Source organism: Schistocerca serialis, chromosome 8 (assembly GCF_023864345.2).
Source record: "Schistocerca serialis cubense isolate TAMUIC-IGC-003099 chromosome 8, iqSchSeri2.2, whole genome shotgun sequence".
Taxonomy (NCBI): Eukaryota; Metazoa; Arthropoda; class Insecta; order Orthoptera; family Acrididae; genus Schistocerca; species Schistocerca serialis.
This window is the reverse complement of record NC_064645.1, coordinates 472,210,506-472,228,223: the sequence shown is the minus strand read 5'-3', so window position 1 is coordinate 472,228,223 and position 17,718 is coordinate 472,210,506. Positions and strand designations below refer to the sequence as shown.

General features: G+C 44.8%; 1 protein-coding gene across 1 annotated transcript in view; it reads right to left on the bottom strand.

Annotated features, from left to right (window-relative positions):
- Nucleotides 1-17,718, bottom strand: part of LOC126416223 (putative inorganic phosphate cotransporter) — a 261,101-nt gene that overhangs the window by 61,757 nt on the left and 181,626 nt on the right. Inside the window, exon 5 of the mRNA XM_050083826.1 lies at nucleotides 9,982-10,066. Within this exon, the coding sequence (XP_049939783.1) occupies nucleotides 9,982-10,066 (85 nt within the window). The remainder of the gene's footprint in view (nucleotides 1-9,981; nucleotides 10,067-17,718) is intronic.

Here is a 17,718-nt window from a genome sequence, read left to right as displayed (position 1 = left end):
AGTAGAAGGTATGAAGAGTGGTTCATCCTATTAATTCTGAAGGACCGTTTTGGGAAGTAAACTGACTAAGGTTGATTTAGAGAGATCGTTGGTATTTCTGGAGCTAGGGCGAGGAAAGAAGTGTTAATCAGCATACCAAACGAGGTGGATTGGCAGAGGTGGTTTGGAGGAAGAGAGGACAGAGCCTTGGGACACACCTATAGAATGATGGAAGGTATGGAAGTTGGTGTTGCTAATGGTGGCAAAGGATGGCGATTAGGTAGGAAGGCAGCAATAAGGCACATGTAGTTAAATGGAAGTGAATAAGTCTTGAGTTTGGAAAGGAAACGGGAATGCCATACATGGTCATAGGCTTTCTCTACGTCGAGGGGGACAAAAATGGCGGAATTTTAGGTGTTGTGCTGGTGAGATAAGAGATGAGTGACATACAGACGACGGTCATCAGAGGAGATACTGGGATGGAAGCCACAGTGGTTAACAGGAAGGAGGTGGTGTTGCTACATGTGTTGATGGATATGTTTGGAGATGGTGGATTCAAAGATCATACTGAATACTGATGTTAAGCTGGTGGGGTGGTAAGAGGAGGTATCGGTAGTGGGTTCGTGAGAGTTGAGAAAAGTAGGGTTGTGGAGGTTTTCTGCAGTTCAGTATAGTACCTGAGGATAGGATAGTGTTATAAAACGTTGAAAGTATGGCGAGGAAGGAGAAGGATCGTTCTTTTAGGCGATGCAGTTGTGCCCAGCGGAAGTCTTGCGTCTTTTCAACTACTTGTTTTATGCCATGTGCTGTGATAAGTGTTTGTGGCATGTTGTCCAAGAAGTGGAAGTTCCAGTAGGGTGACCAGGGGGTGTAACAGTGGTATTTGTGCGTTCTAAGATTGTAGGTAATAGGAAGTGGTCAAAATGAGGATCATCAGGGATGGAGAAGATGTCCAAGAGACAGGATGAAAAATTTTCAGATTTGCTCAGGTTGACAGGTAGGAGATGGAATCACTGCCAGATCGATGGTATGCTTTCCAATACTTGGATGAGTTGCGGGTCAAGTGTAGTGCCGAACGCATCGTTTACTAAAGAAGTAACAGGCCTTTTGGGTTACATGAACTGAAATAGCATCTAGTTATTATACAATGTGTATCATGATCAGTGTCTCACACCGAGACACATGAAAGTATATAAAGACAGAAACAAAAAAGTTTAATAAGCATGAGCCCTTGGATGAGCCGTCTCCTTCGGGTAGAAATTCATGATGGATCGAGCCCTTACTGAACATCGATTTTAATCTTCGATTTTGTCAGCCGATCAAACTACTGCGCTCTAAGCGAATCCACAAGAAGCCCTTGCTGACAATGTCCAACAGCTTTACAACCGATGTCAGAATTGTGTTGTATCTGATGGTCATTACTCTGAAGGCCGGTAAAGGCATTTAGTTCGTAACTCTTGTTTCCTTTTTTTGGACACCATTCACCGAACTTTTCAGGCGCTCCTTGTAGTTAATGCACATACACATATTGTGTATAAACATGCTGAAATTAATGTCTGACACAGTGCACACAGAAAAGCATGGACAGGAACACCCATCTACGCATCATGCTACTGAAGTAATGTGGAAGTACGGATTAAATACATTGAAGATGGTATACACATCGCATTCATTACTTTGAATCATATCACGTATCACATATCAACCAAAAAATGCGTTTTCACATATATTCAGTTCAAAAGCCAACCAGTAAACATTTTTCCCTAACCCACGTAATATTATTCAAACCGGTAAGTATCATAGACTACACACTTTCTTAAGGAGCCCGTGTTCTTCCCCAGAGTTCAAGTTATCTCGTTACCAAATTTTATCGAAAACGTCATCCAAGATGCCACAGTGTGCCCAGTGTTCTTGATGCCATATACAGAGGACAGGCAAAATAACGTGAACAGTGGTAGTAATGGGATGCTTGTTCAAATGGCTCTAAGCACTATGGGACTTAACATCAGGTCATCAGAGGTCATCAGTCCTCTAGAACTTAGAAGTACTTAAACCTAACTAACCTAAGGACATCACATACATCCATGCCCAAGGCATGATTCGAACCTGCGACCGAAGCAGCAACGCGGTTTCGGACTGAAGCCTCAAGAACCGCTCGGCCACAGCGGCCGGCCCATATCTATCCACGTTGTCCGTCGAGAACTCCGAAACCATTAGTGATGACAACCAACGCAAAGAATCGTGATACATGGTGTCAGGAGCATAAATCCTGGATGGCTGCTCAGCGGAAACACGTCATATGGTCCGTCGAGTAAACGTTTTCGTTATTTCCAACATCGGGCCGGGATTACGTCTGGAGAACGCCAAGAGAAGGCTACAATCCTAATTGCATGATTCCAACGGCTAAGCATGCAGATGGAAGTGTGATGGTGTGGGCAGCCATGTTACTACTCTCAGAGGCCGTGTTACAGCCAAAGATTATGCGAACATTTTAGGTGATCAGGTGCACCCAATGATTCAAATGTAGTTGCCAACAACGATACCGTATTTCAGGACGACAATGCACCCATTCACACAGCCAGAACACAACAATCGTCGTATGAGGCGCATGCAACGGAGCTGCAGCGTCTTCCCTGGCCAGCACAGTATCCAGACTTGATCATTATCGGACCCTTATGGGTGGTATTGGAGTGCAGACTCCAGAGCAGATTTTCGTTTCCAAGTGGCCCAACATAACCAATTCCAGTGAATGATCTGTTCAGTTGGACCAGGGGATCCATTCCAAGTAAACATAGCCCACACCATTATGCAGCCACCACCAGCTTGCACAGTGCCTTGTCGACAACTTGGGCCCACAGCTTCGTGGGGTCTGCGCCACAATCGAACACAGCGATCAACTCTTATCAACTGACATCTAGACTCATCTGACCAGACCACCGTTTTCCAGCCGTCTAGAGTCCAACCCATGTGGTCACGAGCCCTTGGAAGGCGGTGCAGGCCATGTCGTGCTGTCAGCAAAGGCACTCGCATCGGCCGTATGCTGCCAATAGCCCATTAGCGCCACATTTCCAGCAATGTCGTAACGGAAACGTTCCTCGTACGCCCCACACTGATTTCTGCGGTTATTTCGTGCAGTGTTATTTGTCTGTTATCACTGACACCTCTACGTACACGTCGCTGCTCCCGTTCGGTAAGTAAAGGCCATAGGCCGCTGCGTTGACCGTGGTGAGAGGTAAAGCCGGAAATTTGTTATTCTCGGCGCACTCTTGACACTGTGGACCTCGGAATATTCATTTCCCTAACGATTTCCGAAATGGAACGTCTCGTGTATGTAGCTAGCTCCAGCGACCATGCCGCGTTCAAAGTCTGTTAATTCCCGTCTTGCGCCCATAATCACGACGGAAACCTTTCCACATGAACCAACTGACTACAAACGACAGCTCTGCCAATGCACTGCCCTTTTAGGCCTTGAGTACGGCATATTACCGCCATCTGTTTATGTCCACACGGCTATCTTATGACTTTTATCACCTCAGTGTACATTATGCAACGTTTACTTTATGTAAGAAATAGTGTGAAAGTATGCAGTATATGTGCATATGGCTGTCCCATGATTTTTATCGCGTCAGTGTACATTGAGCAACGTTTACGTTATGCCACAAATAGTGTGGAAGTATGGATTAATGACTCTGAAGATGGCGCCACGTGTTAGATACACTGAAGCGGCAAAAAAGCTGGTATAGGCATGTATACTCAAATACAGAGATATGTAAACAGGTGGAATACGGCGATGCGGTCGGCAACGTCTATATAAGACAACGAGTCCTGACGCGGTTGTTAGATCGGCTACTTCTCCTACAATGGCAGATTATCAAGATTTAAGTGTGTTTCAATGTGGTGTTATAGTCGACGCATGAGCGATGAGACACAGCATCTCCGAGGTAGCGATGAAGTGGCGATTTTCTCGTACAACCATTTCACGAGTGTACCCTGAATGTCAGGCATCCGGTAAGACATCAGATCTGTGACATCACTGCGGCCAGAAAAAGATCCTGCAAGAACGGTACCAATGACGACTGAAGAGAATCGTTCAACGTGACAGAAGTGCAACCCTCCCTCAAATGGCTGCAGATTTCAATGCTGCACCATCAACAAGTGTCAGCGTGCGAACCATTTAACGAAACATTATCGATACGGGCTTTCGGAGCAGAAGGCCCACTCGTCTACCCTTGATGACCGCACGACACAAAGCTTTACACCTCGCCTGGGCCCTTCAACACCGATTATGGACTGTTGATGACTGGAAACATGTTGCCTGGTCGGACGATTCTCGTTTTCGATGGTATCAAGCGGATGGACGTGTACGGGTATGGAGACAACCTTATGAATCAATGGACCCTGCATGTCAGCAGGGGACTGTTTAAGCCGGTGGAGGCTCTGTAATGGCGTGGGGTGTTCCGGAGTAAAGTCAAGCGCCGGCACGCGGTCGAAACGACGGAGCGGAGGTGGTTGTGAAAAAGACGTCAGCCAATAGCACGCTGAACGACCCCTCTCTAGGACAACAACGCGACTGCTGAGGCCTCTAGGCCAAGAGAACATAAGCGCCGCTCCCGACTGATCGCGACCCAGGTAATCCACAAACTCACCACAAGACTATACAGAAACTCTAGACATTCGCAGAACCCGTTTATTCTGAATCTGAGGAACTACGACCACAACCATAGATGGAAACATAAAAGACTAAAAGACATACTTGTAAGGACCTAACATCTATGGCCAAGCACACGCCAACACAACGGTACAGGTGAGTCCCTGTTAATCAGACGCCATTACTGGATATCCAGCTGGAATACACTGCCGAATAACTGGCACAACGCAGGGAAGCCGTACCGTACACTGCATGCAGACAAGCTCCACACATCCCCCACACAGTGAGATGATCTATGGCCGATCTCCCACTACTATATAACGATCTTGATTGTTTCAGGAATGTAGCGGCTGCAGCAACTGGGATACATCGCCATTGCTTACCACGGTAATGATGCATGATATCCATACTAACAAATCCAACCTTGCATGAACTATCGCAGCTAGTAAGCCACCACTGCTCTTATTACCCATCCCACTGTCGCAGAGGTTTTTTCCCACGGCACGAGCCTTGGCACTCTTTTCCCTCTGCTCTTCAAATCGCTACCCTCACTCGCGTTTCGTCCACTATCTATCACCTGATGGGTCGTGTTAATGTGTAGTCTTACCCAGACGCACGGATAACATCACAGCCCAGCATCCTGTGATCCACTTACTAGATAACTAACATGTTGACGGAGGTGACAGCAGAACTTTTGATTTGGTCACCACGTTGGTGCGGGCGTGGAGGGGCCCCATCTCTAACCCATTTCTATGCAGATCTACAGAAGCGTCAAGACCAGTGACCTGAATAAGAGCATTCACTGTATTACTTCACTTGTATTGGAATCGTTATACTGAAGGACATTGATTCTATTCCATGTCACCCTTTGCTTGCAACACATCTGTGTATTGCTCAAAGTTAAGTATCCAGTGACCTGAATAAGAGCATTCACTGTATTACTTCACTTGTATTGGAGTCGTTATACTGAAGGACATTGATTCTATTCTATGTCACCCTTTGCTTGCAACACATCTATGTATTGCTCAAAGATAAGTATTGTCATTGATTCATTTCATAACAAAACTGTTTAATACGTTTTGCTTGAACCTTTGTCTAGCTATCCGAGAAGCAAGTTTCCTAGACACCCCTTCCTTGACAACTAGGCAGGATACAACATGGGGCGTGTGCTGTTGGAGTGATGTGGGACCCCTAATACGCCTAGATACGACTCTGACAGGTACCTGCACGTAAGCATCCAGCCCGATCACCTGCATCCATTCATGTCCATCCTACATTCCGACGGACTTGGGCAATTCCCGAAGGACAATGTGACACCCCACACGTCCAGAATTGCTACAGAGTGGCTCCAGGAACACTCTTCTGAGGTTAAACACTTCCGATGGCCACCAAACTCCCCAGACATGAACATTATTGAGCGTATCTGGGATGCCTTGCAACGCGCTGTTCAGAAGAGGTCTCCACCCCATGGTGCTCTTACGGATTTATGGACAGCCCTGCAGGATTCATGGTGTCAGTTCCCTCCAGCGCTACTTCATTCATTAGTCGAGTCCATGCCACGTCGTGTTGCGGCAGTTCCTCGTGCTAGCGGGGGCCCGACACGATATTAGGCAAGTGTATCAGTTTCTTTGGCTCTGCAGTGTATTCCTTACTTAAATGTCTACTTTACTTCTATCACCTGTTTTAAATTCATTTTTCATTTAATTAATTCCTTTAATTACCACTACATATTTTTTCTTTATTCGTCAGGCATGTATATCCGAACATGTAAACGCTGCATAGCTAAGATTCCCTCCATTGCGTCGGCAGCGTCCTGCTTGCCGGTTTGAAGTAGCGGGCGCACATGCGGCCAAGTATTCTAGGCCACTACGATTTATATTCCAATATTTATGTTTCAAGATTACAAGTGTGGCACAGTCTAGCTGCTTCCTTTCGTCCGAAGTAAGAATGGTCGTCTCTTCATGGTTCCACTACGTGCTTGGCTTTTCGTCGCTGGACTGTGCAAAGTTTTTTTCAAATTCTTTTATTTTTGTCTTCTAGTGCATATCACAATCTTGACTATTGGTAACTAATGTCCTCCTTCACTCTGGTTCTTATACAAGGCGTTTCAGAAGCGATGGACAATAATTAACACATGGAAAGTACAGGCCAAAAATAGCTAAAAAGCTCCAATAAACATGGGTGCACAAATGAACCCCTGTTTCCTGTTGCGGTTCATCAGTGTCTAGGAACACATGGCATCTCTGAACGTTAAAGTAGGTGTTTGAAATGTTGTCCATGCGTCTGAATCCAACATGCAACTTATACATGAAATGAGTTGCGAATCCTATCAGCCAGTCCAGGGGAATTCTGTAAATGCTGGAAAGCTGCTTCAATCCGCAAGCGTAATTCCTCAACAGAGTTGACCTCGCTAGCTTAACCAGGCTTTTGACATGACCCCGCACACAGAAATGCATGGGAATTAAATCCGGAGACGTTGGAGGCCATGGCACAGGCCCTCCTCTATCTATCCAATGTTGACCATCCGTCCGAGTTAGAGGCCGGCACATTCGTAAATGAAAATGTGCTGGAGCACCGTCATGCGTGAACCACATGTTCAGGGGTTAGTTCAGTGGGATATCATGATATACTTTTGGAAGTACAGTTTGCAGAAACCGCATGTGCTGCTGCCTGGTTAGTCTGTATGGTAGGAAGTGTGGCCCAATTATGAGGTCTCAGAGAAGTTCTGCCCAGAAGTTCAACGAATGACGCTGCTGATGTCGTGATACGGTGTGCTGCGTTAGGATTGACATCGGCACAAACGTCACAGTTACGGTAGTTAAAAGTACGAGTAAATCCAGCCTCATCTGCGAACAGAATACTGCTTACAAACAGGGGATTCAGGGTACACTATTGTTCCACCCATTGGCATAAATTTTCTCTAGGAGGGAACTCTGCGTGTTGAGGGCTGCACTCGCTGGATATGATGTGGACAGAGTACTTGCCGATGTAAAATCTGACGGGCTGCCTGCGGAGCTTCTTTGTACAATTGAGCAGCCTCAGGGGCACTGTCATTCGCTTTGCCACACATGAAGCGTACTCTTCAGCTGTGGCACCTCTGTCCATGGTGCCTTCACGATCGTAACTGATTGTACGGCCGGTACGGCACAGAGCACGGAGGTGGAAAGGGAAGTAGTTGGGAATGCGTAAACAAACAGATAGTTGATCTCTGTTGGTCCATCACGGCCAAGGGACATCAGCTGGTAAGTACTGGCTCTGAACACTACGGGACTCAACTTCTGAGGTCATCAGTCCCCTAGAACTTAGAACTACTTAAACCTAACTAACCGAAGGACATCACACACATCCATGCCCGAAGCAGGATTCGAACCTGCGACCGTAGCGGTCGCGCGGTTCCAGATTGAAGCGCCTAGAACCACTCGGCCACTCTGGCCGGCAGGTAAGTACTTTTCAATGTCAATTAACTTCACCAACAGCCGTATATTTTAAGATATTTAATTTTATTCTGAAAGCAACCAGTTTCGGCAATTCATTTTGCCATCTTCAGGCATATCTTAAAATATACGGCTGTTGGTGAAGTTTATTGACATTGAAAAAAAAGCTGTCGATTCCAAACCTTAAGATACCAAAGTAAATACAACGGTATCCAGGGGCGTTTACAGCTGGTCCCCAACTCGAATTAATGCGATACCTCGGCAACGGTCGATTTGCGGACCCATGTTTATTGGAGCTTTTTAGCTACTTTTGACCTGTAATTTTCATGTCTGAATTACTGACCATCACTTCTGACAAACTCTGTATAAAATTTTTAAAAAGTTAACACTTTTCTCATGATACACAGGACACCTGTAATCTCGTTTATGTACTTTTCCCACGTAGAAATCCTGAAGATGCCTCAAAAAGAGGAAACGCGCCAAAAAAGCTTCTGCTATCATTACAACCTAGACAGTTATCATTGCAGAAAATATATCACTAAGGTTGCTGCTCCACAGCCATAGACTGGGAGGATTTATATAACACTGAAGATTGCATAAGCATTGTGTTCATTACTTTGAATCGTATCACGTTGCACATACCAAACAATGAATGCATTTTCACAAATACGATGAAGTTCAAAATCAAACAGTACACGGCTTTTCCAAAGAGTAAATATTTTCACTAATTTGCGTAGTATTCTTCAAATCAATAACTATTTGTACCACACGATTCATAAAGCAGCCTATGTTCTTCTATCTCAGTTCAGCAGGTTAGTAATAATAAATTTAAACGTAATGCACGATGCGCCAATTTTTCACGCATTTCAGTGTTTCTAACGTCATAGATCCTCAACTATGTATCGTACAATGATTTAATTTTGGAATTATGTTCAGCAGTACATGTGAACACTGTCTGAAAAATGTGTCCCGAACACCGTTAGTGGTAAAAAAGTAATAAATTAAAACATCATGTCTGACGTAATAGTGAACAGCGAAAATGTAGTAAGTGATAAACGTTTCTCCTTTCATCATATTGCGGGTGGTGTCAAATAGAAAAGTTTCATAAATGTTTGAAATTATGTGTAAAGTTTGTTGCAGGTCTCTAAGTGCTCCCATTCTCAAATACTGAATGACTATATTCAGTCAGACCTTGACAAGATTTCAAAGTGTTGCAAAAATTGGCAACTTGCTTTAAATGTTCAACACTATGAAACTGTACACTTCACAGTGCTGTATCCTATGATCACAGTATCAACGAATTACAGTTGGATTCGGACAACTCATACAGATACCTGGGTGTAACACTTTATACGGATATGAAACGGAACGATCACATAGGCTGAGTCGTACCTAAAGCGGATAGCAGACTTCGGTTTATTTGTGCAATACTAGAAGAAAGTACTGTCTACAAAGCACATTGCTTAGTAAACACCCTTGCGACGCATCGTAGAATATTTCCCATACATGTGGGACCTGTACCAATTTGGACTAACAGGGGATGTTGAATGAATACAGAGAAGGGCAGGACGAAAAGTTACAGGTTTTTTGAACCGTGGGAAAATGTCACAGTGATAGTGAAGAAACTGGACTGGCAGACACGTTAAGATAGGCGCAAACTATCTCGATAAAGCCGACTTACAAAGTTTGAAGAATCGGCTTTACATGGTGGCTCTGGGAACACATTCCAGCCTCCTACACACCGCTCCCGGGCAAGATTAATTACAGCGCGAACAGAGGTAAACAATCACTCTTCCCACACTCCATACGTGAATGAAACGAGACGCAGCCCTAACAACTGATACGCTGGGACTTACCACCCTCTGCCATGCACTTCACAGATGTTTGCAGCGTATGGCTGTAGATGTAGATGAAACTCACCGAGCATACTCCAGACGAACTTGCCCTTCTCCTGTGGCGGTCCCCACTGCGCCACCAGAGCGTGCAGTGACGGGTACAAAGGGCCCTGTCAACAACACAGTTAGTTAGTTAGCTGCATCCTGCATAGATCATTTGAACGAATCTTTTATGGCAATGAATTGGAACGAGTCAGTTTACAGGATATGTATACGTGTTTACTGTTAACATTAATGACCATATTGTTGTTTAGTTTAACCTCAGTAAATGGTTCTTCCAGTTCAAGTTTTCATCAAAATGTACACCCAAAAATTTAGAGCATTCTATCCTATTTACTCACTCCTGCTCATGTGCTATGTCAGTTGTTCGTATAACTACACCGAAGAGCCAATGAAACTGGTACACCTACCGAACATCGTGTAGGGCCCCCGGGAGCACGCAGTAGTACCACAGCACGACTTGGCATGTCTGAAATAGTGCTGGAGGGAATTTACGGCATAAATCCTCCAGGCCTATCCATAAATCCGTAAGAGTACACGAGGGTGCAGATCTCTTATGAACAGCACGTTGCAAGGCATCCTAGGTGTGCTCAATAATGCTTATGCCTGGGGAATTTGGTGGCCAGCGAAATTGTTTGCACTCAGAAAGGCCACTCTGCAGCAATTCTGGACGTGTGGGGAGTCACATTGCCCTGCTGGAATTTACCAAGTCCGTCGGAATGCACAATGGACATCAATGGATGCAGGTGATCAGACAGGATGCTTAAGTACGTGTCACCTGTCAGGGTCGTATCTAGACGTATCAGGAGTCCCATTTCACTCCACCTGCACACACCCCACACCACCAGAGCCTCCACCAGCTTGAAAACTCCCCTGCTGACATGCAGGATCCATGCATTCATGAGGTTGGCTCCATACCCGTAAACGTCCATCCGCTCGATAAAATTTGAAACGAGACTCTTCAGACAAGACAACATGTTGCCAGTCATCAGTAGTCCAGATGACTGGCCCAGGAGAGGCAGTCATCAAGGGTAGGCGAGTAGGCCTTCGGCTCCGAAAGCACATATCAATGACTTTTCGTTGAATGGTTCGCAAACTGACACTAGCTGATGGCCCAGCACTGACATCTGCAGCAATATGCGGAAGGATTTCACTTGTGTCACGTTGAACGATCGTCTTCAGTCGTCGTTGGTCCTTGGAGGATCTTTTTCCGGCTGGCTTGGTGCAAATGGCTCTGAGCACTATGGGACTTAACTGCTGTGGTCATCAGTCCCCTAGAACTTAGAACTACTTAAACCTAACTATCCTAAGGACATCACACACATCCATGCCCGAAGCAGGATTCGAACCTGCGACCGTAGCGGTCGCGCGGGTCTAGACTATAGCGCCTAGAACCGCTCGGCCACGCGGCCGGCTTTTCCGGCTGCAGCGATGTCGGAAATTTGATGTTTTATCGGATTCATGATATTCATGGTACACTCCTGAAATAGTCATAAGGGAAAATCCTCACTTCATCGCTACCTCGGAGATGCTGTGTCCCATCGCTCGTGCGCCGACTATAACATCACGTTCAAACTCACTCAAATCTTAATAACCTGCCATTATAGCAGCAGTAACCGATCTAACAACTGCGCCAGACACTTGTCGTCTTATATGGGTGTTGCCAACCGTAGCCCCGTATTCTGCCTGTTTACATATCTCTGGGTTTGAATACGCAAGCCTATACCGTATTCTTCGGCGCTTCAGTGCATTTGTCGTATAGAACGGAATATAGTATATGTTTTTTCTTTAATTTATAGAGAGTCCATTTTCTGACAACCACTTAATAATTCTTCGAAAAACATCATTTACAGTCTCTTCTGTAGCTTTCTCTCTAACGAGATTTATTGCAATATCGTCTGCAAAAAGTACTAATTCGGCTTGTTGACTGCCAAGTGGAGGGTCATTCGCATACGGTGATCAGCCGGAACATTATGACAACCACCCTACCGTCGATATGAGCCCGTCCAGGCGACAGGGGTGTCTCCTGGCGAGGTGGTCCGACTGTTAGTCGGACACATGCAGTGTGCATATAGTATCAGTGAGCGTGCTGTCCGTCTGTAGAATGGGGAAGGCGCGCGATGTGTCTGAATTTAGCCGAGCGCAGACTGCGATGGCCCGGAGGCTCGCGCACGAGCCTTTCGGAAACTGCACGACTTGTCGGGTTTTTGAGGAGTCCTATGTCGAGTGTCTTCAACACTGCCGAAAGCACGTCCAGATGTCGTAGGGTTGAGCGGCCACTTCTCATTACAAATATCGCACATCATAGGCTGGACAGACTGTAAAACACGACAGGCAGCGAACTGTGGCGGAACTGACATCAGACTTTAACGCTGGGCAGAGGACAAGTGTGCCTGAACACGCAGTGCACCGAACACTCCTAACGATGGGTCTCCACAGCCGACGACCCATGCATGTGCCAGTGGTAACACCACGACGTCGGCAACTACGACTGAAATGGACACGTGACCATCTTCACTGGACGTTGGTGCAGTAGCAGAGCGTTGCATGGTCTGATGAATCCCGAAACCTTCTTTATCATGCCGATTGGAGGACGTGAATCTGTCGTTTTCCAGGGAAACAGCTCCTTAACACCTGTACTGCGGGATGGAAACAAGCTGGCGACGGCTCTGTTATGCTCTGGAGGATATTACGTGGGCATCCATGGGTCCAATGCACCTCGTGCAGGATACCATGATGGCCAAGGAGTATCGTACACTGGTTGTAGACCACGTGCACCCCCTCATGACGATCATGTTTCCCGAAGGCAGTGGCAATTTCCAGCTAGATAACGTGCCATGTCACAAGGACAAGAGTGAGATGGAGTTGTTCGAGGAACACTGCGGCGATTTCCAATTTATGCCCCCACAACACGGCAGATCTGAATCTGATTGAACACATCTTGGATGTGATTGCATATGGCGTGAGAGCTCATTGTCCCCCCCCCCCCCCCCCCCCCGGGGAATTTACCAGAATTAGGTGACTCTTGTGTGTGCAGATGTGGCGTCAACTCCCTCCAGCGACCTAGGCAGGCCTCAATGTTTCCATGCCACAATGTGTCGCTACTGCTATAGACACGTCGCCACTATTATCCGTACCAAAGGTGGGCATACCAGCTGTTAGGTAGATGGTCATAATGTCCTGGCTGACCAATGTATGTATCTATTTTCTTTTACGTTTAGTAAATTGTGTGTGTGATGTTTGCAGTGCCGGACGAAGTGGCCGTGCGGTTCTAGGCGCTACAGTCTGGAGCCGAGGGACCGCAACGGTCGCAGGTTCGAATCCTGCCTCGGGCATGGATGTGTGTGATGTCCTTAGGTTAGTTAGGTTTAATTAGTTCTAAGTTCTAGGCGACTGATGACCTCAGAAGTTAAGTCGCATAGTGCTCAGAGCCATTTGAAGCATTTGAACCATTTGATGTTTGCAGGAACGGTCCTGTGACTAATCTGTAAACATCAGTAAAGAGATTCCGTATTCCGCATTATGCTGCAGTGTATGGGAAATGCAGTTTGTAAAATTAATGCTTTCAACGTGCCAAAGAGTACCAATGTCTAGAGTATAGTGGTGTGCATTGAACATGCTCATGTTACGTAGGAGATGGCTATGACTTTTTGGAAGGAACAGTGCCTAAGGTACGAAATTAATGAGAAGGAATGAGATTAATTGACAGAACAAGAGTTTTTTCATGGTTTCAGAAGAAGCATTAGGCGATGTTCAACTGCAATGCAAGGGGGGGAAAATGCAATAAAACACGAATTGGCAGCTTTGAGAGACGAAATATGGATGACAGTACAGGATCAAATAAGTAAAAAGACAGAGTCTACTATAATTCCTCGAATAACATCGGGGCTATTGAAATTTATTGATGAAAGGAGAAAATATAAACATGCAATGAATGAAGACGGCGAAAGGGATTACAGACTTGTAAAATATGAGATGACAGAAAGTGTAAAAAGGCTAATCGGGTATGGCTGCAGGACAAATGCAAAGCTAAAGAAACATACCTGACTAGCAGAAAGATAGATGTCGCCTATGGCAAAATTATAGAGACCTGCCGGCCGGGGTGGCCGCGCGGTTCTAGTCGCTACAGTCTGGAACCGCGCGACCGCTACGGTCGCAGGTTCCAATCCTGCCTCGGGCATGGATGTGTGTGATGTCCTTAGGTTAGTTAGGTTTGAGTAGTTCTAAGTTCTAGGGGACTGATTACCTCAGCAGTTAAGTCCCATAGTGCGCAGAGCCATTTTTAAAGAGACCTTTGGAGAAAAGACAAGAAGCCGTATGAATATAAAGAGCTCACATTTAAGCTAATACTGAGCAGACAAGAGAATGGGAGCACGTTGAACTAGTATGTAGAGGGGCTGTATAGGAAAATGAACATGAAGACAGTATTATGGAAAGGGAACAGTAAGTAGATGAAGATGAGCTGTGGCACATGATACTATCAAAAGAATATGGCAAAGCACTGAAAAACTTCAGGCAAAACAAGGTCGCTGAAGTAAAACACTTTCACTGAGAATTATACAGAACTTTTGGAGAGAAAGCCGTGACAAAACTATTCCATCTCGTGTGCAAGGTACTAGATGAGCGAAATACTCTCAGACGTTAAGAAAAATGTAATAATATCAGATACAAATAAGTCAGGTGCTGACAGGTGTTATTATTACTGAACTATCAGTTTAATAAGTCATGGTTGCTAAATGCTGACACGAATTATCTACAGAAGAATGAAGACAGTGGTACGTGTTGCACTCGGTGAAGATCAGTTTCGGTTCTGGAGATAAGTAGGAACGCTCGAGGCAGAACTGACACTATGACTTAACTCAGAAGATACGTCACAGAAGGTCAAACATATGTTTACAATATTCGTAGTATTTGGAGAAAGCTTTTGAAATATGTTGAATGGTCTAACACTCTCTGATATTCTGCAGGCAGCAGGGATACAATACAGTCAGCAAAAGATTGTTTACAACTTGTACAGGAAACGAGACAACACTTACAAGAGCTGAAGGACATGAAAGGGAAGTAATGGCTGAGAAAGAAGAGAAATAGGATTGTAGCCTTTCCCCGATATTATTGAGTCTTAATGAATTACACAAGGTCTGTGTTCATACAGTGTCTGTCTGTATGCATCCATGTTTGAAGGAATGGACACTGTTGTAAGTATTAACACATCGATTCGCAAGCTGTGAATACGATTTGAGGTCTGCTGCACATTTTGTTAGTGACAAATGAAAATTCTGTGCCGGAACGGAACTTGAACCTGGATTTCCTGCTTATCGCGAGTGTTTGCCTTAACCACTTCCGCTACTCGTACACGCGTCCTAGAGCCATCCTAACTTCCGTATGTCATGTGTCAACAATAATATGTACAGCTAACGTCAACCTGTATTCCCAAGTCGCGAATCCATTTCGTTATCCAGTCTTTCAAGTGAGCAGTCAATGATGAATAACGAGGAGTAGTTTGAAAAGGATATTAAAGTTCAGGGACGACAAATAAGTACTCTGAGGTTGTTTGGTGACATTGCAACTAAGCCAGAGACGTAAAAGTATTTGGGATAGCAGTTGAACGGAATGGGCAGTGTCTTGAACAAAAGTTGCAAGATGACATCACCATAAGTAAGTCAAGGATAATCGAATGTAATCTAACTAAATTAGGCGATGCTTGAACAATTAGATTAGGAAATGAGAGACTAAAGGCTACAGGTAAGGGTAGCTGTTTGGGCAGCGAAACAATCGACAATGGCTACATTAGAGAAGACATAAATTGCAGACGGACAATAGCAAGAAAAATGTTTTTGAATTAAAAAATTGTTAACATTTTAAATGTTAGGAATTTTTTCTGAGTGTCTTTGTCAGGAGTGTAGCCTCGTATAGAAGCGGAATTTTGACTATAAACAGTTCAGAGAAGAAGAGAATAGAAGCTTTGAAGGCTTGGTGCTACAGAAGAACGCTCAAGAATAGATGTGTATGTGCTTGTGTCGCGGATGGCTCCCAGACACACAGAAAACAGAGCAAACGTGCTGCAACTGTAGAATATGCCGTTGGAGGTGACTGGTTGCATTCGAGTACAGTGCTATACTATGCCGCCCGACCAGAAGAATAGTGCGTTTGCGCTAGATATTGGCAGTTGTACTACATTTATAAGCAATTTTAGAATACGGAACAAGAGGTTATGTCATGATCGCATGGGTAGAAGTGACATAAAAAATCGATAGAATTGCGAAAAATACATATAAACTGAGAGACAATACGCCGAAATGATGGGGAAATTGAGGGAGTAATTGCACGTCTTCTGATTTGTTCAGAACAATTCTTGTGCATGAGACCGAGTATACGACAACAAGAGGAACGAGAGAAAACGGCGAGATGGAAGCACCGGGAACTGGGGATACAATCTTTTATTTTTCGTCGAAGCAGCATTCTACTGTATGCCTATTGAGGTAATAGTGATACGCGCGAGTTCACTGCTGTCTTCGATGCTTTTCTGGAAAAAAGAGGACCATCTGCCTCTAAACTTACTTGCATATGCGTTAAAGGATGACAGAGAGTGGATGGAGTGACAGGTTGAGATGGAGCTGTAACGAGGTAGGATTTAATGGTAGACTGATGATGCATTCTAGAGAGAAAGGGACATGTTGCATGTCATTTGACCATTTTTTCCGTTCCTCTGTCGGTATACATCAGTTGTGTAACATAACCTGCGCTCGACTCGCATACAACTGCGTGTTGTCTGTGTGCCCAGAGCACTGTTTACTTGCTATCGTTAACAGCAAACCTCTCGGTCATCAGAGGACTTTCATCCTGTTTCGACACATTCCTCTAGATGAACAAAGATTTATGCGATGTACTCCATTTCCCTGCCACACGTTGAGCATAAAATCAAGTCTTCAGTTTCATAACTACTGTAATTCTAAGTTAGCGACAGGTGTTTGTGAGGTACTACAATCTCCGTGTATACAACATCTTGACAGATGTCGTGTTTACGGAATTAGTGGCGGAATGACGTGTAATTTCACACGTCAAACACCGCTACTATGCGTTTGTCCCTTTCTTTGTAAGAAGCATTCCCCGTTACTAATGATATTTTATACAGGACTGATGCGAGCATGGTTTAATTTCTGAACCGTGACCAGATGTGGATAGTGGGGCTATACACCTCTGGAAAGCTATATTGTACGTGTATCACAAGGACTCGATGTTTTAAGGAAGTAGTTTTTCATTTTACAGTTTATAATCATAGTTTATCGTAGAGCAACCTGCAAGGAGAATGTATGTCATCCTCTGGAAATATATTTCTCACATTGGGATAGTAATAACGTTGCATTCCATACGACTAATAAGTTGGAAACCACAACGATCTAAGATTATAGCGTGTTTTAAGTACAGAACATTGTAGCCTTAGATGTACATGTGTTTATTTTCTCTCTTGCCAATACCTTCTTAGTAATGGCCCCAGACACTAGAACAATACTTTAGAATTGCTAGCGCAGTTGATTTACGTAAAACGAAACAAATTCCGTCCATCTGGAGCTCCATCATGCTTAAAAACCACCCGTTTCTGTTCTTAACCGTCTGTTACATCACCACAACAGTTTCATATCTATTGTACACCGATAATGGGTGCTACCCTCCTCGACATTCGCGCATCTGGAGAAATCTTGTGCTCTTGGATTGGTGCGGGACGGCAATTACAGCCTCGGTTCACACTGTTCCTACACGTAAC